The sequence below is a fragment of the Scatophagus argus genome, chromosome 13 (assembly GCF_020382885.2).
Source record: "Scatophagus argus isolate fScaArg1 chromosome 13, fScaArg1.pri, whole genome shotgun sequence".
NCBI classification, from domain to species: domain Eukaryota; kingdom Metazoa; phylum Chordata; class Actinopteri; family Scatophagidae; genus Scatophagus; species Scatophagus argus.
Window position 1 is genome coordinate 14,058,612 of NC_058505.1, and position 23,606 is coordinate 14,082,217.

Below are 23,606 nucleotides of genomic sequence, written 5' to 3' on the forward strand. Positions count from 1 at the left end.
AGGAATTTGATACGGAGCTGGCACTGCTTGATCTCAGATGGGTAGACTATTAATTTGTTTTAAATACAGCAGAGCTAAATAATAAACCAAAAGTGTTCTTTCTATATCTTTCTGTATATCCTTTTCTTTCTGATGTAAATAGGGTATAACATTTCTAAAATGTGATTAAAGTAATCTATTACCATAAGAGGTTTGGTTTTGTTCTGACAGTTATAGCCCATTATTACATTTGAAGATCAATTGTGCACGGCTTTCAGTTTAGGATGGCCTCGATTACAAAATTGTGATTTTGTTTCTGAAGCAGTCACAGTGGAATGTGTCCTTGTTGACATGGCTGACATGAAAATGGAAAAGTTTTTTTTTTTTTTTATCTTTCTTTCACAGTTAACTAATATTATATAATACTCACATGAGCAAGTATTCACCTGCTCATGTGAATACTTTTTACAGTGTAATCTCGTGTGAGGTGTCTCCAAAGAGCTCTCTCGATGCCACCCCAGAGCCAGGCGGCTGATTGACAGGAGTTGGCTGACTGTGGACCCTCCTTCCCAGCGTCTCCTCCTCCCTCTCTCCCCCCACTCTCTCTCTCTCTCTCCCTCTCGCTCTCTGCTCTCCGGTCCTCTCCCCTGCTCTCTATCCTCTCTTCAATCGCAGGGCTGCGCTCACCGACTCGACACCGCCAACAGGGATGCAGCGAGGGCGCAGCGCAGCCTGAAAATGGCACCACCACGCGTCCTGTGGATCTATCCATCCCTTTCCCTCCTGTCCTCCTTGCTTCTGTTTCACGCATTGTCGCCGTCCCGAGCCTTACGGAATTACCCGGAGAATGAAGGTGGGTGCCCTCCGTGAACCTTAAGTGGACTGTGAGGTAGATGACTTGGTTGCGCGCCGTGTTGGCGGATGGGGAGCCCCATGCCGCGGTGCCACTCGCCGGGAAAGGAGCGGAGAGGAGCGGAGAGGAGACTCCCATTAAGTGCTCTGCTCCGTTATGAATCATGCATAAAGAGAAGCGGAGAGAGGGAGGGAGAAAAACTGTTCGTCACGTTTTTCTTTTCCGAGCATACTGACATTAAATTTGTATGACATATACACACAGGCGACCCTGTCATGCTGGAGATAGAGAGGGCTGATGTGGACATTTCACTTTCTGACATCGGGGAAGCTTCCCTACATTTTAATTTGCATAGCCTAACTATTTATCTTGCATTAAAGTAGCCTAACTTATAACAACATTGACATCTCTGTCAAAATGCCTCTTAATTATAGATAGCCCATCTTTATTATAACACACTGATAAATGTTGCCTTTTCTGCTGTGGACTATAGCCCGTTGCCTCAGTCTGCAATTGAGGAGCAGCAATTACATTAAATTTGTCACACGCTGCTGCTGAGCCTCTCTCGGTTATTGTATTAACATCGATGCTCGACCTGAAATTAGCCAATGCATTTACTTACTAACTACTTCCGACTGCTCGGTGGGCTGACACAGTGGAGCTGGCTTGTTTAATGGGGAAGTTGCACTAAATGGAGAAAAGAAGGGAGCAATGCGCACAAGTTCTGTTTACAATAACTGATCTGTGAGGCAGGCTGCAGGTTATTTGGCGTGAAAATGGAAGGTGTCTGTGGTGTTGTTTTGGCTGCCTGTCAGGCAGACAGTCTGACTGGAGGTGATACAGCTGGGACTTGATTGTCATCCTGTGAATCATCTCATTCAGTCTTCCCCCAAAGCTCCAGTCAGTCCTGTTGTGAGCTGCGTGATTTGCTTTTATGGACGTTGTCTGTCTTTTCTCTCTCTCTCATACTCACACAGACTGAAACTCCAGGCTTAGATGGGGTAGATCAAACAGTCAAATGATTCACATGCACACAGTGACAGGCCACACCAGTGATAATGAGGATGGGATCTCCTGTCTCTGGATGAATTAACAGTATAGGCTGCGTGCATGTACATCGCGCTGAATGTATGTCACGGCCCCGAGGACTTCACACAGAACAAAGGCTCCTGAGGATAGTTAGGGAGTGAGTGAGAGAGAGAGAGAGAGAGAGAGAGAGAGGAAGAGAGTACAGGAGCAGGAGGAGGAGTGTTTTAACAGCAGGAGATAACGCATGTGAGGGAGACACTAAGACACTATTGAAATATTCATTGAAATGAGCGTGAATGATGAAACCAACTGGAAGCCGAAGGAAACTCCTGTTGATTTAGATAAACACACAAGAGCATCTGTGAGTTGCGGTACGAGTTTGTGTGCGTGGATCACCTTTAACTTTAGCATTTTGGAGGTGACTGACAGGTCAAAAGGAGTTTTCATTACTAATACACACTTTGAATTATCTGCCCTGCAGTGAGTGTGTGTCTGCATCTGTGTGTGACTCACTTTATCCTCGGGTTATTTCTCTGGCCTGCTGTGTCAAACTATTGGCCTAATTGGTGCCTTTAAGCCCATTGCTTGACTCTTGTGTGTGCGTGTGGAGGATACGTGTGTGTGTGTGTGTGTGTGTGTGTGGAGGATGTGTGCACTTCTCTCAATGGGACAGTAATCCAATGAAGCCATTTTTGTCAGTCACTCCATGCTCTAGCTTTTGGCCTGCCGGTTTTCCTGCTGTGACTGCATACTTAACTGAGGGACTGCTCTTATTTGTGCCTCTGTGTGTGTCTGTGTGTGTGTACGAGTGCGTGTGTTTGTCTATGAGTGTGCATATGCTCCACCCACGCATTTCGGCAGTCATGTTATTCCAGGAAATCCTCCCTCTGAGTGTGTCTAGTAGCAGAAGTGAGGCTGTCATAAAAGGAGAGATATTGCTCTCAAAGCTCAATTAAGAACACAGTCCCTTTGATAGAGCTTATAGTGTTAGAAGAGAAATAGTGTTAAGCTGTCAACAAGCTTCGTTTACTACCAGAGCTATTGATCTTCTCCAAAATTGTTGGCATTTACAAGAAAGAAAATTTGAGCGTGGACTTTTGGGACACTGTGCTTTTGGGAGAATTGACAGTATGGCTTGAGACAGAGAGCATGACACGCAGCAGAAATGGGCTCATTCACGAGTTGTGCTGGAGAGCATCCTCTGAAGGTCTTTGTTAACAACAGTAAAAGGAGAAAGAAGAGTGGAGGAGTTTGTGTGCACCAGCAGAGGGAGCCCAACACACCCTGAGGGCATACTGATCGAACAGCAAGGTGGATGCTCACAGGTCTCCCAAGGTTGCTTTTTGTCCTGCTGTCCTCATCCCATCTGTACTCTCTTTCTAAATAGCTTGTAACACAGTGCAAAGACATGTGTCATTGCTTTTATAAACTTCTTTTTTGGATCTAGCCCTCCTTTTTTGGATCCTCTAAGACTGTCACTCCTTCCTATTTTTGTGTCTTCCATGTGACTTTACCCCCCCAAATCTTCGAAATCATACTCTTCTCAGCACTTCCAGAGCATGTTGCTCAATCCAGAATCTCCTACCCCGCCCTGCTGAGGCCTGGTACTGCTGATGGATCCAGAACCCTCTCCATGGCCCTGCCTGGATCCTGCTGCTCCTGCTCTGCACTGTTCTCTCTAACCTCCCTGTCTCTCCTCTCCCCCTCTCCTTTTTCTCTCCATCTATCTGCCTCTCCTCTCCCCCTTTCCTTTCTCCCTCCAGCTCCCTGTCTCTCCTCTCCCCCCTCTCCCTCCCAGTCAGTCGCAGCAGAAGGCCGTCTACACTGAGTCTGGTTCTGCTCGAGGTTTCTGCCTGTTAAAAGGAAGTTTTTCCTCACCACTGTCGCCAAATGCTTACTCATTGTGGGACTTTGTCCTGGGACCCATTTCTCTCTGATTCTCTTGTTTTGAATGTGTTGTTTACACACTTGTAAAGTGTCTTGAGATAACTCTGTTATGAATTGGCACTTTAAATAAAACTGAATTGAATTGAATTGAAAATTGAATTGATACCATAGAAGCAAGACTGGAGCTCCGTGTTTCCTTCTGTTGAAAATGTATGTTGATTAGAGTATAAAGTAATAGAGGTAAATGGTTGATTTAACTCTAAATTCTGCTTAATAGCTGTGTGCAAATAAATATATAATTAGAATTAATAATGAGTTTTCGGAGAAGGAGAGGAAAATCAAGAAAACATGGGAAAAATCATGACTCAACTCTGCTTTATGATATACACTTGAGATTTTCTATAATCTGTAATTGGTTTTAGAAGCACAGTGCGCTTGAAGCTTCTCACTGGATTGGCCTTAGGGTGCTGGGGGTGGAATTGCTGTATTACTTTGCAAGGTTAACATGAGGGTGAGCAGTTAGTGCAGAGGCAAGCATATGTAAAGCTTGCCCTCTTCTTCCACACTTCTTATGATTCACACAAGATCCTGACTGTGGTATTATGTTGGGTCAAAGGTCTCCTCTGGTTTAATTGCTTTAATCCATAATGGTTGCTTGTAGTTATCGGCAGAGCCATACCTCATTGAGTGTGTGTGTATGTGTGCGCGCGTGTGTGTGTGTGAGTCGGAGAGATTGCTGCGCTCCCATGTAACAGCCATGACCTTGGACAGAAGAGGATATAGATCTCCGCTCTCACTAGAGAGAGAGAAAGCGAGTTGCTCACAACCCCCCTTTTTTTCGTTTCTACCTCCACTCCTAACTATCTCTAATACCTTTCATATCTGCCCTCCTCTGTTTTCTATCAGCCTCCCTCCTGGCCTCTATCTTCTCTCTCCTTGGTTGTCTTCATCTTCTTTTCTCTACTCTCTCTCTCTCTCTGTCTTTTCCTCTGACCTCCAGTTCCAGTGTAACAGTTTGACAGCAGCCGCAAGCCACGGGATGTTTTCCACAATGAGCCTGAGTTGCTATATCTGCTTAACACAGGCCCATACACAAGCACACATGGATGTATGTGCGCACGCACGCACACACGCCCACATACACTCATTCTATCATAATGTATGGCTGGGGGGCAGTTTGGTGGTCTTGGTCCAGAGAATAGTGTCATGTGCTCCCAGAGCTGGCTGATAGATGGGGTTATAAATACAGCTCGGTGACAGAGAACGATTCTGCTGTGAGGGCTTCACCTCATGGATTCATTTTGTGTGTGTGTGTGTGTGTGTGTGGGAGAAAGACAGAGAGATTAAAAAAGAAATCCACAAGAGAAAATCTGTGAGACAAAACAAAAGTGATAAATAAATAAAAAAAGAACAAGAAGTAGTTCTGAGCAAACTGAATAACCCACCGATTTCTCTGTGGTCTATTGAGCAGAGCACCCATAGCAGCACTCACAGAGCCTTTGTGTTGTATTTAATGGTTGTCAGGGGTTTTGTATTCTGCCACGTCAATTCAAGCTCAAAGCATTTTCCTCTTTTGGTGTACATCAGTTACCTTTGTCCATGTTTAACGGAACAGTTAGGTGTTCTCACTGCCTTGCCATGAAGATTGATATCCCCCAAAAAACCACAATAATGCTAATAATAATCATAATAATTTGTTGTGCGTTTTTTGCATGAATTATTCTAAACAATGAGATACACTGTGTTAATGTAGTGTGTTATGTATATGCGTACATATAGTGCTTCTTTTTAGGATGTGCAAATTCAAACAAAACCTGAGGTACATACTGGGCAGCCACAGATTTATGAGGTGTACTCATCACAACAAGTTGATACACAAGATTTTGCACTTAACCCATTATTCCAGCTTTCACTGTAATGGTGGGAGCTGGAATAATGGATTGAGTTCAAAAGCTTGTGAAAATGTTTGTGCTATGTTTGTCATTAACAGTTAGAGGTGAACTTGAACAGTCCTTAGGCTTGAATGATTCGTGTCCGACGCAGAGTTCATTAATGTCAGAGGAAGCTTTCCCTCAGGGTGTGCTGTCTGATGGCAGGAGTGAATTTTTGGTATAAGTGGGCCCCTATCATGTCTGCTGACAAACCCCCACCCACCACCCCAAAGAAGCCCTTAACTGCTGGTCAACTCACTGATCACTGGGCCTTGACCACCAGCCCCTCATACACCTACACACTCCAGCTCTTCTTATTTTCTTTCTTTAAATCTCACAGCTCCTGTTCACTCGCACACACACACAAGAGGTGTGCACTGCACCCCCTGCTGTGCCCTTTAATTTGACTAAATTGAATTTGGTTGTTTCCTCACCTCTCCCTCTCTCTCACACACACAGTTTTTCTTGTAGTTGTTTGCTCCACGGGCTTGGCTCTTGCTGTGGCTGTGAAAGGCTGCATTAAACAGCTCTACAAACAAACAGGTGGGGATTTGGGTCAGCTGTAGATGTAGTATGTTTGCTGACCAGTGCTCCAATCTTGTCTCTGCTGAAGGGCGGTGAGGTTATTTTAAGTGCAAAAATACTTAAAAGGAGACGAGGATTTAACTTCAGAAAATGCTTTTATCTTACAGAGTAGATTTGTAAATGTGAAAACCAGTATATATATATTTATTCAACACAGCCTTGAAATTGGATTCATATATTGGATTGATATATCCAAATATAGCTGTGAAATACTGTACCCCATTCAGCTGTACCTGTTTTCACCTGAAAACAGGTACACCTGCATTGGTTATTTGTTCACACCCTGGCAGTGCAAATTCTGAAAAACAGACAGAAGCAGCCTGAGGTGGTAGCGCTGTAGCGATGGATGGTACCTGTACAAAGTGTGCAACTGTGGAACTGGAGACGGCTGTTCCCATCCAATTCCGGCCAAAAGTCAGTGCTGGTTTCTTTTAGCTAAGATCATGATCTTTGCCCAACCAATAAAAAATGTTTTACTTGCTAAACTGAGCCAAATGCAAATTATAAAAGTGGTGCATCAGAAAACACTCATATTGACTTTTATTTTTTAATCAGCCATTTTTCCCAGTTTGAAGGTGCATTTTTTTTTCTTGAGCACAAGCAGAGCTTATGGTTTGCAATGCTTGGATATTCTCTGAAACTATGAGTCCTGCAGTGGTTTGCCAGACAAAAAAGAACAGCAGCGAACAGGAACGAGCTAACGAGCATCTCTCTGTTGGCTTGGAATATTTGCTAACATAATTCCCCCACGGATTTTCTCGCAGTCCATTCCACCCTCCTGTATCATTTTAGCTCCAGTGTTTTGCTAGTTATGCTTGTTCTGTCTCTCTGTTTGCTTCTTGATGGTGTCCACACCTGTGCAAATTGGTTTAAGTTTGATTTGATGGAGGCAGCAGGGCTGACAGACAAGTTGCTCGACAATTAGAGTAGGTGTGGGTGTGTGTGTGTGTGTGTGTGGCAACCTGTCTAAGCACACTTTTATCTCACATGTGATTTTCTAACCGTCTCCACTGTTGTGGCTCACTCCTGAGATTCCGGGCCAATTTACCATCCTGTGACCAACCACTGTGTGACAGCCTTGTGTGTGTGTGTGTGTGTGTGTGTGTGTATGCCCTTGTCCCATCAGGAGCAATGTCATCAGAACTAACAGAGCACAAGAAAGGTCAAGAAAGGGCTAAAAAAAAGACAAACACACACACACACACACACACATACACACACACACTTGAAGAGGGAGGATTTAGACAAAGACAGAATTAGCTGTGCTGTCTTATTAAGGAACAAAGCTTATCTATCAGTTCTCATTCAATCTATTCCCTCCTCGCCAGCTATTTTGAATCACTTCTTTAAATGAATGGCAGGATGCATCACAGTTTGATCGTGTGTGGGGGCGTGTGCGTCTATGGTTTGCGCTTCAAGTTGTTTCTGAATTCTCAAGGTCATTTGATTGTGTATGTATGTGTGTGTCATTATGGTTGTGTGTGTGTGCATGTTGCTCTTGGCCTTTGATGAGTTGGTGGCATACTGTGGGAAGAAGCTTATTAAAAAACAAGTGTCTGGATCTGACTGGGTGTCACAGTTCAACACTGTAAGCATTCAGCCAGCATCCGCAGACAAACCCATACACGCACACTCCAGAGCCTCCTCAAGCGACAAACTAGGGCAGCACTCCTGTCATAGTCTGTCAGAATGGCATGTTTTCTGCCACTGCATATGAAAAAGCAGAGTAGGCTAATGTACTTTCTGCCACAGCAGACGGGGGAGGGAGGTCCAAAAGTGCAAGCTCAACGAGGTGCAGCACATCACATACAGTACATGAATGTTTTCATAAACATTTTCAACTTTGTGCACCATCTACCTTTTGGGTTGCCATGGTTTTTATCATTATTATTATTATTATTATTATTATTATTATCCTAAGGCTTTGGAGACTAAGGTTCTCGATAAACCTTCTTGTGTATTCATTTTAAAAATCACTTCAGAAGCACATCTGCCTTGAATCAGGGCTTCTTAACAAACTGACCTGAAACTGGATTAGTATCTTACATTTCTGCTGGCTTTTTGAGAAAAAAACTCACAGTTTAGGCAAACAGTAAGTGCTTTTCATAAATTATGTAAATATGTTTTCCTGTTTCTCGTGTTTAATTTTTCCCAGGTATTCTGAGCTTCCCCTTTTATTGACAAAGTAAAAACTAAGGAGAAAAAAAGGAACTGATACTGTTTGTCTTTTTGTTTTTACTTGTTTCAAACAAGACATGAAGGATTTGATTAAAGCTGACTTGATTGCATAAATGTCAAATTTATTTATCACAACTTGCTCAGCAGTGTGTCATTTGCACTGATGATCACTTAACATCTGTACCGCATGGTCAATATGTCAATAAAGACACACCTCATGGCAGATTATTTTACTCTATTTATCCTTCTTAACACATTTGTTGTAAACTATTTGAAGTGTCCAGATTTATTGGCAGATCACTGATTAAAGATCCTGTGGAATATCTGGACATGCACACGTGTATCACCGTGATATGATAATCATAATGAACACAGGGTGCAGTAATATCTCCACATGACCCATACATGAATATTACCCAGGTGTGTCGCACATCACGTTTATTTCTCAGCAGCATGTTTCTGGAAACAGGTATTGTGTTTATATGCACAAACACATTAATGTGATATGAGGTCATGTAGAGCTTAGAGTTCATATAAATATATTCATAGATATTTTTCGAATGATAAAGAGCAAATTAATCAATCCGGCAAAGCTCTAATCAGCATGCATTTGCAATTAAAGTGCAAATGATATAGACTTATTATCTTAATTGCGTGTTGATTCATTTTTCTGTCAGCTCGTGACTCAGACACCCAACTACCATGTAGCCATGCATGCAATAGCTAATTGAATTTTATTGTGTGTTTCACAGCTTTTACCTCAAGTGAGGTGTTCGCCCATCAGTGCAGCTATGGACTACTGTGTTTAATCGATAGAGTTCAGTCCATCCCGAAGAGGAATTTAGTTCTGTGTTTGTCCAAGTGTAGATGAACGTTACATTTCTCTGAAGCAAACGGGAAGTTAGAAGACTGAATTGAATCAAAGAAGAATTAGATTAGATAAGCTTTTTTTTGGATTAGAATTAGTCAATAAAAATTCCACTCAACTGAATTATTCATGGACACATTCAGTTTGCAGACAGACAGATTAATGTATGTATTTCCTCCATACAGTGTCTTGGAATGGAAGTACAATAAGATGTTTTATTTTAGAGTTTAACGCAATAAAAGGAAGCAAAAGTCACTGGAGGTGAATATGTGAAGGAGATAAAGTAATACAGAGGATGAGAACATAAACATAGAGAAAAAACCAGAAGAGCAAAGACTGACTGAGAACCTCTGGTGGTTTGTGGATGAGTGGAGAGAGAATTAATGAAAAGACAGCAAGAGAGAAAGCCTTGGTACGTCAGTTTGTTCCTAAAGTTCAGAGCTCAACTCTTCCTACTCCTTCATCCTGCTCTGCGTAGGCCTGTTTGTTGCCCTGACAACACTCTCTGTCTATGAACTGCGCTCTCAGTGGGGTGGAAGCAGGGGAAGGTGTGTGTGTGTGTGTGTGTGTGTGGCGGTACTAATACTGAGCTATTGGGTGCGTGCGTGTATGTACTCGTGTACAGTTGTATAGCTGTTTTATTTATTGCATCTGGGTGTTTTTTGAATGCAATAAGTTATCTCTATACAGAGCTGGCTGCTTGTACTCGTTTTATTCTTTTCAAGTTTATGAAAGATCCCCTCCACACATGTATCAGGGCACACACACAACATTCTCTCATGTATGTATGACTTGGTTTTTATGGAAAACAAATATAATTACCATTTTAAATTCTCATAAATGGCACCTATTCCTTCTAAAATGTATGAAAATGCAAATATTTTTCATTTAACTGCAGGATACAAGATGTCTCTCACTTCACTGTAAAGTCTGCTCTTACTGCATGTTCACTGGAAGTTTCGAGTTTCCACCTCACACTTGTGTATGCTGAATACTGGACCAAGTTTCACTTCCAAACTATTTGCGTTGTCACAAATAATGCATGCAGGCTCTGCGTGAAAACAGCCTTATGGTGTCAAACTCTGCATGTACATCAATCTGAAAAGTGCAGCTCAAATATTCAACTGTAGGAACAAGAAGAAAACTAATTTTAGTGAGGCTTTTACATGTGTTGAATGTACTGTCAGCAAGCCCCTTCATCATAAAATCCATCTACCAAATCCAATGTAATATTTCATGTTCTTAGTTGAAAGCATCTCATGAACTCATTATGTGGTCACATATTGTACTCTGTGTGGTGGTCTTATTGAGCAGTCTTTTTCTCTTCGTGGCACTGGCACCAATCTAAGGTGTGTGTGTGTGTGTGTGTGTGTGTGTGTGTGTGTAAGCATCCTGGTCTCTTTGTGCTCCAGTCTGGCTGTTGGCAGCGCTGTTTGATTCTTGGCAGGTGGATCACAGCTTCTTGCAGCCCAGCTGAAGCAGTGGATACTGACCAAGGAGAGAGACAGAAAGAGAGAGAGAGAGAGAGGCTGAGAAATATAAACAAACAGCGAGAGAGAGAGAGAGAGTGAGAAATAGAAGGGAAGACAGAGAGAAACCCCAGAGGAGGCGAAACAGGAATGAGAAGATAAGTAGACACAGAAAGATGAAGAAACAAAGAGATGAAAATGCTTTGTATTCTCCGCACACAGATCTATAAGTGCTGTACTTGTGGTTTCGGCATTTACCGATTTTCACTGAAATTTCTGATCAACAAATTTACACCCTGCATCTCGTCCTCCACATCTTTCACTCTCGGAATACCAACCTCACTGTTTGGTACTGAAAATCAATAGGACAGCATGTCTCTGTGTAACTGAACAACTCTCACAGTAATCGGGTCACATGTACATGTGTCTGGATCTGCACGTCATGAGAAAAATTAGGTTAGTGTGTGTGTGTGAGTTTGCTTGTTTCAAGTGTTTTTTTTTATTTCAGGGAGAAAGCCTGGGGAAAAACTGTGATAACAGACAGATTTATGTTTCCATGTTGCTTTTTGTTTCACTGAATCCCCAAATCCGGAAGGTGCTCTGCTATGGGTATGACATGTCATGTTTAGCAGCTCTTCAACGTGGAGGTCAGTGTGTGTGTGTGTGTGTGTGTGTGTGTGTGTGTGTGCGTGCGTGTGTGCGACAGAGATCAAGAGAGACACACTGGTCATTAGATCGAACATGAGCCTGTCCTGAGTGAATGAGTGATGAGCTTGGTGTTTTTATTCCGGGCCAAAGCAGGCCTGGCCCAGGCTTAGATTTCACACACACACAATTTAACCAATTCCCTGGTGAACTGGGGAAGCATTTACAGATGGATGGACTGATACATAGAGGTGTGGCTTCATTTTTTGTTTTGGGGAAAAAATATATGCATATATATATTTTTTTTAATTTCTCTGGTTTCTCCTCATTTTTGACACACGCACACACACACACACACACACACACACACATATACAGTATATGCATATTGGCTGTGTCAGCAGACAGGAAGCTATACCTAATACATAATTGATGAGTCCAGTCATTGATTACAAGTGATAAGTGGTATTGACAGGAGGTGTGAGGAGAAGAGAAAAAGTGTTGATGTGCAGGTATATGTATGTGTGTGTATTCCCAATGGGCTGCAAAATGGCTTTAGAATAATGGCCTCAGGAACACATTAGCTTACTAGGCAGTATTTTAAGGCAAGTTTCTACACACTGAGTGACTCTAGACAAAAAAACCTGTCCTATCTAGGATCACTTTCCTAGTTTTAAAGATATGTTGTTGAGATTTCTGTCACTATCTCATCAGTGACGGAATTTCATGCTGTTCACTTAAAAGAATAATTGAACATTTTGTGAAAGTTTTCTCCTCTTCTGTGAGGAGAGCTAGGAGATTAGCTTAGCCAAGAAATATGTATCTCATTTTACAACCACAAGTTGTCATTACAGTTCTGTTTGTGAATGGACTAAAAAAGAAATGACAATATTTGAAAAAAAAATTCCTTCTCCTTTTTACACTGGCTTAAGGCAGTTAGGCCTTTTTCAAAAGAGTTTATATGTTTAATGGCAAGTGGAAACACGTTTTCTGAATAACTGCTTACCAGATAAATTCCTTAGCAATCAGCCAGCTTTGTTTCTGTTTCATGACCTCTACTTCTTCTTCTCTGGTTATTACGACGATGCTTCATGAGGCCTATACTGCCAGCTTCTGACTGAAACTATGCTTTGTGTAGCCTGGTTTATTCTCTCCAAAAGCTTGCCTTGACTGTTTATCTTTTTGAAAGCGAGTATGCTTGTTGTACTGGTATGTGTGAATGGGTCAGGATAGAAATACTGTGTTTGAGTATGAAGTGCTGCATTGGTCCTGACGAGCAGGTTGGCACCCTGCGTGGCAGCCACTGCCATCAGCGTATGAATGTGTGTGTGAGTGTGGCACGTGTTGTAAAGTGCTTTGACTGGTCAGTAGACTAGGACAGTGTTGTATAAATGCAGCCCCTTTACCATCTTAGAAGTACATATTGTTAATGCCACTCAAATGTCCATGAACTGTGAAATGAAAGCAGTCTAAATGGTCTTTTGGTCTGTCTGAATACACACATGAGCTAGAGGCTGCGTCTGACCTTTTGCTGCTCAGCACCTCTCCTCCTCTGTTCCTGTCTCATCCCTCTCATTTAATCTACCACACTCTCTCTGCTTCATTATGCCGTGCGCACTATTTTCTCCGTAGCTGTTTTCTCATGCAGACACACACAGATATATGTGCCGTTACACACACATATACGCTCACTCATACAGCATGAGATGCCTCCCTGCTGTCACAGCATGCTGAGCTGAAGAGATCGACAGGATCAAGCTGATGAACAGCACGAGTGTGAGAGAATGAGAAAGACAAGGAAGATAGGAAAAGAATTGGTTGAACTAGTCATGCAGTTCCTTTGTAATACCCACAAGCAGTATGGATACACAGAGGAGTTTGTGAATGCGCACTTCTAAAGTGAGTGATTAGTCTCATTTGCATTCAGGAAGGTTTTCTTTTTACTCTGGAATATTTTTTTCAGGTCACTGCTTATAAAAATTGGAGGGAATATGAAAGTGTGCCACTTTAAAGTGATGCAGTCGGATTAAAATGCGTCCGGTCAGCAAGTTACCCGTCTGATCTGGGATCTGTGTATTGAAAGTATACGTTCAATGGAAGGAGGATAACCTGAGAGAATCACAATATGTGTGACTGAAAGAGAGAAGCAGCAGTCTCTGCAGATGGATACTGATTAAATATTGATGGTCAGCAGAGTTGAAGGCTTGATTAGGACCTGAGTGAGCCGAGCCCTTTAAACACACACACACACACACCCGCACAAGTGACACACACAGGTGGAGAATGTTGCTCCTGAATTTGAACAGGTTTTCATTATGCCTCCTGCTGGTCAACCTGCCACCTTCCTGTCTTCACTTTTCATTCTCACCTTCCTGCATCCGCTCTCCACTTCTTGCTGCCACACAGAGATCACACACAGGAAACAGCCCATGCATTTCAGAGCCAAATGTACATTCATAGTACTGCTGCATGACATTTCTTCCATGGAAGTGACACTAAGAGAATTTTTCATAGTATTAAACCCTTTTTCAGGTTTAAAAGTTGTTGATACAGTGCTTGTAGTTTGCTCGTTGAAAGGGCTGGTTCACAAAAATACATATTATATTATACATATTAAATCTTCCCACCTAACCTGACGTGTCATCCAGCCATGGTTTACGTGCCTACATTTACAGATATACATTTCCAGAAAGAATCTCAGGATAATCCATAGATCATGTTGTCAACAGTAGAGTCATATAAGGAGTACTGACAATAAGGACTCTAGACTGTGACAAAAACAAAATAGAAGTTACTGGTGAAAAGGTTTTATGTGGCATGAAAACTCTGAATACAGCTTGACCTCATGTGTCCTTAGAGAACACATGCTTTCAAGCCTATGGGGTGTGTGACTGCACTCCAAAGACAGAGTCACCTTAATGTTCCAAATGTAAATGTAAAATATACTCTTGCTGCTGTATATTGATGTTGTTTCACTGACTGACTTTGTGTCCCCTTGAACAGCTGCAGCAAAACCACAGTAATCTCAAATTGAAATTATAGGTTCACCACTGCTTGTAATGCCACTGCAGTTGCATTTTGACACAGCAAAAGAGCTGTATAAATACACAAGTTTTTACATAGGAGGGTTATGGTATAGTACAATGCTAAGTGTTGCTTTCAAGACAGTAATATGGGGTAGGGAACTGAAATGTCATTTACAGTCTCTTTTTCAGTATGTGTGTGTTAACTTGGTCTCTCCTCTCTCTTCTTGCAGTTACATTGCTGGACTCCATGTCAGCGTTGGCTGACCTGGGCTGGGAGGCTTACCCTAATGAGGGGGTGAGTACATGCAGCACAAACATAAACACGCAAACAAAAACCTTTCTCCTCTCGTTATGCCAGAGCTGGTACCAAAAAGAACAAATCTGATCACAACTAGCGGGTTTTGTTGGCATGTTTTATTTTCAGGGACACAGAGGGACAGCAGCAGCAGCAGCAGCACTGGAGTGTGTGTGTGTTTTAGAGAGCACTGGGTTCTTGAGCGCTCCTTGCTAAATCGGGAGTCTGCAGGGGGAATTTACAAATTATTTCCGCTGTGCTGCAAACGCTGTGGCAGTGGAGCCTCCATTTATTATGGGTTGCGATTTTTGGGAAGGAGCGAAAGGACGGGTGGTGGGTTAAATATTCTTACGTAAGAGGAGGATTTTGTGTGTATGTTTTTTTTGTGTGTGTGTGTGTGTGTGTACCTGTGTGTGTGTATGTGCAGGAGGGTTGCGTAACTAGCCTTTTGCAGGTATAGGGACCAAGGGAGTCTGGAGTGCAGCCACCGTGCATCACTAGATGACAACAGAGAAGTGAGAGGCGAGGAAGAGGGTGAGGGAGTAGAGAGCAAGAACGACGAAGTGCATTCAATGAAGAAATAAGAGATCTGAACATCACTCTAGTGCAGGAGCTGCTGAATGGCACTGAATTAATTCTATTTCCCCTTGTGTCGCACTTCCTCTCCACTATTCATCGTCAGTGTGTTAAATTGCAGGATGCCACACGCGGTTTCATGGTTGTGCGCAGCAGAGAGGCAGCTGAAGTGAGCAGAGCTAAGCGAGGTTGTTTTCTCAAGCAAGCGAGGGTATCAAGTTCATTTCACTGAAATGCTCTGATTGCGTGGCCATGTTGTGGATGCATGTTTTTTCATTTTGTCAACTTACAAAAGAAAAGAATTCGTTCCATCTGTGGTTGTGCCAAAAGGTTCAGTGTAATTTTGAAAAGTACACAAGTTAGTTTGGTTGAAATATGGTTCAGTTTGGGTGGCTAAATCATGCCCCACAAAAGCATGTGTTGTTAGTTTATGCTCAAAGAAATGTGTCAGCTGGAAAGTAAAATATGTATAATTAACTCCATTCTGTATGTCAACATATGAGAGATCTGGCATCTCCTCACTAAATGTGGCCAGAAGTTGAGAGGACACTGGCTCTGCGAGCATCCACACAAGCCTTCTGTATAATAAATGTAGATATAAAAAGTAGATCCTTGATAACAAAGTATCAACGGACAAATTTAAAAAATAAAAGTGTTTTCTGTGAGTTTTCTTTTCTTTGGGGTCAGCCACAATCTTTATCAGCTGCCTTATCTCACCAAGGAAATGATTAAATTGCTTGAAGCTGTTTTTTCTCATTTTGTCTTGTGGTACATGAAGGCAACCTTCTTCCAAGATAAACATGATTGTGCCCTTTTGCAGGCTTGTCATTGTCAGTTAAACAGGCTGTTGCAGAAGGCGTTTTCTTCAGCTAGCTGTTAGTTTGCCATAAAATAAAAAAAAATCTGAGGTGCCGTGTCCAGTTTCAGAATAAGCTTTTGAATTAAAAAAGGCTGCGCAATGTCATATTCTACATTTATATCGGCTGTGTGTGAAGCTTTTAGGTTTTGAAAAAGGGAAAGTTACATTATTGTCTGCTCACATGATCGGCACAACAGACACAAAGCGTACCTGCTGGGTTCAGCGGATTTTTTTTCTCCATGTTTACACTGCATTGTAGTCCACTCCAGTCACACAGAGCTGCACTAAGCTGTGAACATTGCCCTTGGGTCCTTACACAGAGGAAAATGTTGTGCTTTTATTGTGAAGCACCTATAGGAAATGCAGTGTATTTGTCACTGAGTCATTGGCGCAGAAACAGGTCTGTGCAACAAGATGTGGACATATTCTGTACTATTGATCCATTTGAAACATGTTAGATGAGGAGCTGAGGGTGAGGAGCCTCCACTGTGGTTTGTGGAAACCAGCACATCGCCAACACGTCATCGAGTTGAACAACTTCTTTTTTTTTTTTTTTTTCCTTAACCAAACTATCTTGTAGAAAACCTGGCACAGCTTCATGGCTCAGCTCGGATCCCAACATGTACCAAAAAAACAAAACAAGGCTTTACAGGATGAGTCCTCCAAAATGCATATTAATGTTCAAAAGTCTGGATCACCTGCTCTAATGATGTTTTTTTTTCTTTACTTCTATAATGGCCATTTTAACATAAATTTTTAAAAAAGTCACGAAAAGGCACCAAATGTTTTATTTACATTTGAAATGACAGAGTAGTTAAATGATTTAGTTGATGTGAACAGAGTTTCTAGTTACATTTAATCAGGTGGCATACATCACAAATTGCACTTCAGAGAGCAGCAGATGCTGCCATTCATGTTGAATAGTAATGTTTGTTTAATGTAATTACACATACTCTATGTCACAAGAAACATATGAACAAGAAACATGAGAAATGGGAAGAGGAGTGATAAGAGAGCGACAGAGTGAGAAGATAAAGGTGCCGGGCCTGTGAGAAGGTCTTATGTTTCATATCAAGGGGATTATCTAGTTGACCTTTGAACTTTAAACCTGGGGATTCGTCTCAGCGAAAGGCAATTCCCACCAAACTGAGACCACTGTCTACCTGAATTTGTCCAAAACCATACTTGACCCCAACAGGTCAAACTTAATCCAAGCCGTACAGGGGCGGATGTGCTTGAGACTGCGTGGAGCGACCCACTTCTGTCACTTGGCAGGGGTGTTCCTTGTGAGGGACACAAAACAGATACGACTTAATGATGTTTAAAAATGGGAGGCCCCACAGCATATCTGCTCCCCCAGAGGCTCCTCAACCCCCCTCCTCCCTCCACTGAGCCAGAGCTTGTCCCAGAGTTTGGAAGCCAATTATGTCCTCGTAGGTGTACCCATCAGATGATTGCAGAAGGAGGGATATTATGTTAAGCTGGTGAATGGTTGAACTTAAACCCTGATCTGACGTCTGTGCTTCACTTCAAAGCAATCAAGCAACCCCTGTGCTGATTGGCCGAAGTGATTGAGGGCAATGACAATTAGTGTTCAGACTGAACCAACACAGGCAACAGTTTTTACTCTGTGTGTGTGTGTGTGTGAGTCAGCCTATCCACGCATTTTCCCGGCTGTGTTTTTGGTAGATTTTCTCTCTCAAGCGTCTGGTGTATCATTAGCAAATATGTAGGCAAACAGGTTGTTTTCATGCTCGTAATCACACCTGCGCTTTACACCAAGCAAAAGTGACAATGAACAGACTCGCCAACTGGGGAAATAAGTCGCTCACCAGGAAGTGGCAGTAATCCAGCCACTCCAAACTCTGCCTACAAAGAAATAAACAAAGACATCATAAAGCCCTCTTTATCCCTCAATGACTATTCCCATAAATGCTTTAATCACTACTCCCTGGGGACTCAGCTTTGTGTTTTTGTGGGTGTGTGCGACCGTCCTGTGATGTCCGACTGGTCTCAGCTCTGCACAGATGGGTCTATTTAGCTGCCAGGCGCGCCTGTAATTTAGCAACATCTCCCCCCCTTCTCTTCTCTCTCTTCCTCCCTCGTTCTCATGTTTTGCTCTTTTAATTGAATCGAGTGCAGTTGATCACAATGACTTTCGGCTGTTGTTTGCGTACAATGTCGAGCGTAACTCGGGCGATACGTCCTTTATATGTAAAACTCTTAACTGGCTGTCAGGGACGTTTGTATCAGCTTACCTCAACAGTGTAAACAACCGCTTGCCTCCCTTTTTCTTTCTTCTGCTTCCCTCTCCCTGGTTCTGTAGTTGAAGGACTGTTGGGCCATGATCAGGAGAGAGTTGGTTTTGTTCGAGCTCCAGTTCATACACAGTAGACGTTTCTGTGGGGATTAAAAGCATCTGAGTGTGTGTGAGAGAGCTGGAGAGAGTGTGTGAGCCTATGTGAAAATGTGAGGTTTTTTAATGTGGATCTGCTTTAGTGCTCAAGACTTGGAGGTGAAATGCATCAAGCTTTCACTCGGTTGTTGGGCAGTCACATCAGATTAACCTCAAGAATCCAACCTCAGCTTGGACTCGGCGTGTCTTAAAGTTTCTCTTTGCTCTTTTTATTGCTGCTTTCTTTGTTTTTTTCTGGCCTGTCTCCTCTCTTTTCCTTCTCTTCACCTTTTAGCTCATCTTCCATTCGACTTTCACTTGAATTGCAGGACATATCAGGGGTGACTCCTGTAGGTCAGGTGTGTATGCACATGAGCGAGTGTGTGTATAACGTGCTCACGCCCGTGCTGATGCATCTGGGTCTGTTGGTTCACACGGCTAAGACTACTGTAAGGACTACTGCTCATCACTCCAGAGATTACAGCTTCAGTCTTAAGATGCTGACAGGAGCTCAGAACAAAGATGGTGGTCCTCTCATTCCTCACCGCAAACTAGAACTCATTGTGTGTCACACTCGTTTGTGTGTGTGTGTGCATGTGTCTTTGCATATGTGTGTGTCCAAGAAAATCCAGTTAGCTTCCCAGTGAATGGATCAGATATCCTGAGACACTGAAACTACATTGGTTTATTTTCCTTTTCTTTAAGGAATAGAAATGGTCTTTCTCTTTGAGTGTGTGTATGTGTGTGTGTGAGAGAGATGGTGTACATGCATGTGTGTGCCTGTCTCTGTGTGTGCGTGGATAGAAATGTTTTCCTGCTCATGCGAGAAGTGTTCTCAATTACTGCCTTAGTCAGAAGTGGAAACAGATGGTAGCAGATGACGGGAGACAAAGTAGCTCTGTCCTACCTTCTCACTCTCTCTCTCTCTCTCTCTCTGTCTCTCTCATACACACACTCATACCTTCTTAGCGCTAAATCACGCACTCACTTCAGAAAAAAAAAACAAAAACATGCTCTTTCTGCGCACATGAGCAGCATGGACAAAGACGGTCCTTCAGTCATCTTGACACGTCACTCACATTCACCCAGACATGAAAACAGAACATGCAGGCTTAGCTTTGGGTTTGCACTAAAACCACAGTTCACTGAACTTGGGCCCAGCTTCCCCATAAGCAGTCTTTGCACTGAGATCTCCTTTGTCCATTGATTAGCAATGAAATAAGTGGATCTTACAGCTGAGTGGTGCTGTTGTCAAGTCAACCCTGCGCTGCTGAACTTCACTCTGGCCCGGCTTCATGTTCACTTAGTGATTGTTTTGAAATTTATGTTGCCATTGAAATGATTTTTCCCTATCAGTGCAAACACTCCTTAGCAGCCCTCACCTCCGCACTTTTTCTCTCTCCTTTCCTGTCTCCCCCTCCTCATCCTGCACATTCTTTTCTCCCACCTTCTGCTCTTTTCTTCGCCTGTCTTTTCCTTATCGCATCTCCCAATATTTTGTTTTTTTCTTTTCCTCCTTCTTACATCCTTCACTCACCCTCTCCATTTTCTGTTCTTTATTCTACCTTCTTCCTTCCGCTCTTTTACTCTCCATCTAAAAAATGTACCCCCTAAAAAATCTGAAAGATCCTAAATCCAATCAGAAACTTCAGGTGTAAGGCGCTCAACATAAACAGCTTTATTTTTCCCCTAGTCATTCTTCACATTCTCTCTAAACCTCCTCTCTCTCTCTCTCTCCCTCTTCTTCATCATTAGTGGGAGGAGATCAGTGTGATGGATGAGAGGAACACCCCGATGAGGACCTACCAGGTGTGTAACGTCATGGAGGCTAACCAGAACAACTGGCTGAGGACGCGCCACATCAGTCGAGAAGGAGCTCAGCGTGTCTACATTGAGATCAAGTTCACCCTGAGGGACTGTAACAGCCTGCCCGGGGTCCCTGGTACCTGCAAAGAGGTCTGGCCTTTTATACTGCACAGCACTCCAAAGACATTTTTGAATAACTCTTTTCATTATTTCATTTTTTAGTCTTTTCCATTCAACGCACACACAGATGGAAGCCCAGTCTGATGCCTGATGAATAGATAAATAGACGAGAGGAAGGGAAAGAATGACATGAGAGAGTAGCTGCAGACTGAAACAGACGATGCTCTAGAGGCTTCTTTTGTGGTCGCTCGTATATTTTAACTTCTGATATGTATTTTTTTACTGTACTCCATTCTCTCAGTCTGATATAGCTGCTCCTCTGTTTTCATTTCTCTCTACTTTGTCTGCTCTCTGCACCCCTTTCACTCTCATTACATCTCCAGAATGAGCAGTGGAGATAATACCGTATGAGACAGCACAGAGCCGCACTTTCATGAAACTGCAGACAGTGTTGCTGTCTGGCCATCGAGACAGATGGACTGAGATTTGAAAAGGAGCAGCAGAATTATTGGAGAGCTATAGGGGCCTTGTTAAAACGTCACATTGGATGGACTTTCTTACTTTGATTTGTCTGACTGTGTTACATTTTTGTGTCTAATAACTTTGATTCCTAAAAACTGAAACTTGATGGACCTTGTTTGTTTTGTTGCAGACATTTAACATGTACTACTATGAGTCCAACAATGCCAACCTGTGGTTCATCAAGGAAAGCCAGTATGTCAAGATCGATACCATTGCTGCAGATGAGAGTTTTACACAGGTATGGACGTACAGCGCACACACAGGCACTTACTTGTATTGGATATATTATATAAAAAAATACTGTAAACTGTGAATCAAGTGCAGCTAACACAACATAAAGTTAGCAATAACAAGATATGTAATAATGCAACAAATAGAAACTTTCAAATGACATTTTGATGATCATTAAAGTGAATGTGACCAATTCTCATGTTCTGCCAATTTTTTTGTTGGTCAGAATTTTTACCCTCTGCTCCTTTTCTTGAAAAGAAAAAAAAAAGGATGAAAAAAGAAAAAAAGATGAAAGTCTTCAGATTGCTGCTGGATGCTGGATATCTCGTATACTTTGCTTTCTATGCAGATTTGATATCAATTTTTGATTCTCTAAAAGAAGAGTTGCATTCCTAAATAACATATTCATCATTTGCCTCCTGCTCTGAGAAAATAGATCTGGGTTTGAATGTGGGCTAAATTTAAACCTATTTATGTTATTCCATTTTATTTGCAAAATTATCAAGAGGATACAATTATTTGCATCTTGGAAGTTGATGAATTTCAGGCAATAACATTTTACAAAAATAGATTTATAGCTTTATGGGTTAAGAAAAATAAAAGCACTCTAGTTGAATTCCAATGCACCCATTAAAATGAACATACATGTAATATGTCCTTTGTCCACAGGTGGATGTTGGCGACCGTGTGATGAAGCTGAACACAGAGGTGCGCGACATCAGCAACCTGAGTAAAAAGGGTTTCTACCTAGCCTTCCAGGATCTAGGTGCCTGTATTGCTCTGGTCTCGGTCAGGGTCTTCTACAAGAAGTGCCCCCTCACTGTGCTCAACCTGGCCCAGTTTCCCGACACGATAACCGGCGGGGACACGGCGCTAGTGGAGGTCCACGGCATTTGTGTCAATGCCTCTGAGGAGTTTGAGGCTCCCAAGATGTACTGCAGTGCAGACGGAGGGTGGCTGGTTCCCATCGGGAGGTGTGTGTGCAAACCGGGCTTCGAGGAGAACAAGGACTTCTGCCAACGTAAGTAGGGTGGGCGGGCGGGAGGGAATGTGTGTGTGAGAGAGAAAGAGAGAAACAGAGAAGGACAAATTTAGAAAGTAAGAAAGAGCAATGTGCTGGGCGCTGGCGTATATTTGCTTTAATGCTCGAGTGTATATAAAATGTGACTTCACTATTGTGCAGTTTACACCTGAGTGCATGTTCTGTAGTGTGTATCACTGTGTGCTCAGGTCTCATAAAGGTTGGCCTTCAGAAAAGAAACCCGAGTGTCGATGTATTGAATGAATTCCGCTGTGACACTGAGGATGGAACGACAGTGACTGTATTTAGATTAGTTTGTTTATGATTTGTGTGTGTATGTCAGTGTGGGTGTTAGGACTTTTATACAAGCTCCCAACACTATGAGGACAGTTCTTGCAGCAAAAGGTGTAGGAGTTGCTTTGAGGCATCTCGTCTCCTTTTTTTTTCTTTCTTTTTGTACATGTTTGTCAGAACCGAATATCTCATTTTCCCTTTTGAGTATTGGCGAGCAGTGTGTGAGTGTGTGTGAGAAAATGCTTACTGATGTGTGTTTGTGTTGTAGGTATGCCTTAGGAAGCAGATTATTGAATCATAAAACTCTGCAGATGGTGTGTGTGTGTGTGTGTGTGTGTGTTTGAGTGCTCAAGCTGTTTTTGACTCACGACGTCACCTGTCCTCGTGGACTTGCTTCCTTCCCCAAAAAGAAAATGGAATCATAGATATTCATCCCTGCAAACTTGGAAATTGGTGCACATAATGCAGTTTCAGTTGTCTTGGGGAAACGGCAGCCAAGACACCCGGAAAACTTGGCAGCTGGGCCTTAGAGACAAGAGAATAAGAACAGAAGCTGCACTCTTCAGTTTGCCGGCTGGTAATGTGCACAGATTGTGGCAGAACTCCGGCTGCATCTCAATCATGGCAAGCCGACTGTTGAGCATGTCTGTCTTGTAAAATGACACGCTGTAGTCATTTGACAGGTGATCTCACTGACTGCATGATTTCACTGCCAACAGCGCCTAGGCCTTTGTCACATTCCCTGTTTTGAAACTTTATTTAAAGTCAGTCTGACACAGCAAAGCGGTTGACCTCAGTGATCTCCATGACCTCATCAATCTGCTCCCTGAGTCTTATCGCTCTGGAGAGAATAAATAGAGCAATGTAAGCACGTTTAACAAGCCAGCCTTAACTCGGTAACAGCACACTTGTGTGTTTGTGTGTTAGTGTGTGTGTGCTGTAGTCGTGTGTTGAGGTAATGATGGACTCTTATTGACAGTCTGAGGTCAGGGGCCAAGGAATATATGTGTGCCTCGCTTAGTAAGTTATGGTCAACA

The 23,606-nt window shown here is 42.6% G+C and overlaps 1 protein-coding gene across 4 annotated transcripts in view; it reads left to right on the top strand.

Moving 5' to 3' along the window:
- Positions 1-499: 499 nt before the first annotated feature.
- epha4b (eph receptor A4b) overlaps positions 500-23,606 on the top strand; it is a 78,509-nt gene continuing 55,402 nt past the window's right edge. For 2 of the 4 annotated variants that reach the window (XM_046408754.1, XM_046408755.1), the window contains exons 1-5: positions 500-832; positions 14,681-14,745; positions 20,331-20,531; positions 21,154-21,261; positions 21,924-22,275. In XM_046408754.1, the coding sequence (XP_046264710.1) occupies positions 718-832; positions 14,681-14,745; positions 20,331-20,531; positions 21,154-21,261; positions 21,924-22,275 (841 nt within the window). In that variant the 5' untranslated portion in view covers positions 500-717. Of the gene's footprint in view, positions 833-14,680; positions 14,746-15,172; positions 15,280-20,330; positions 20,532-21,153; positions 21,262-21,923; positions 22,276-23,606 lie in introns of all 4 variants that reach the window. The other 2 variants (XM_046408757.1, XM_046408756.1) reach the window with 2 other exon arrangements.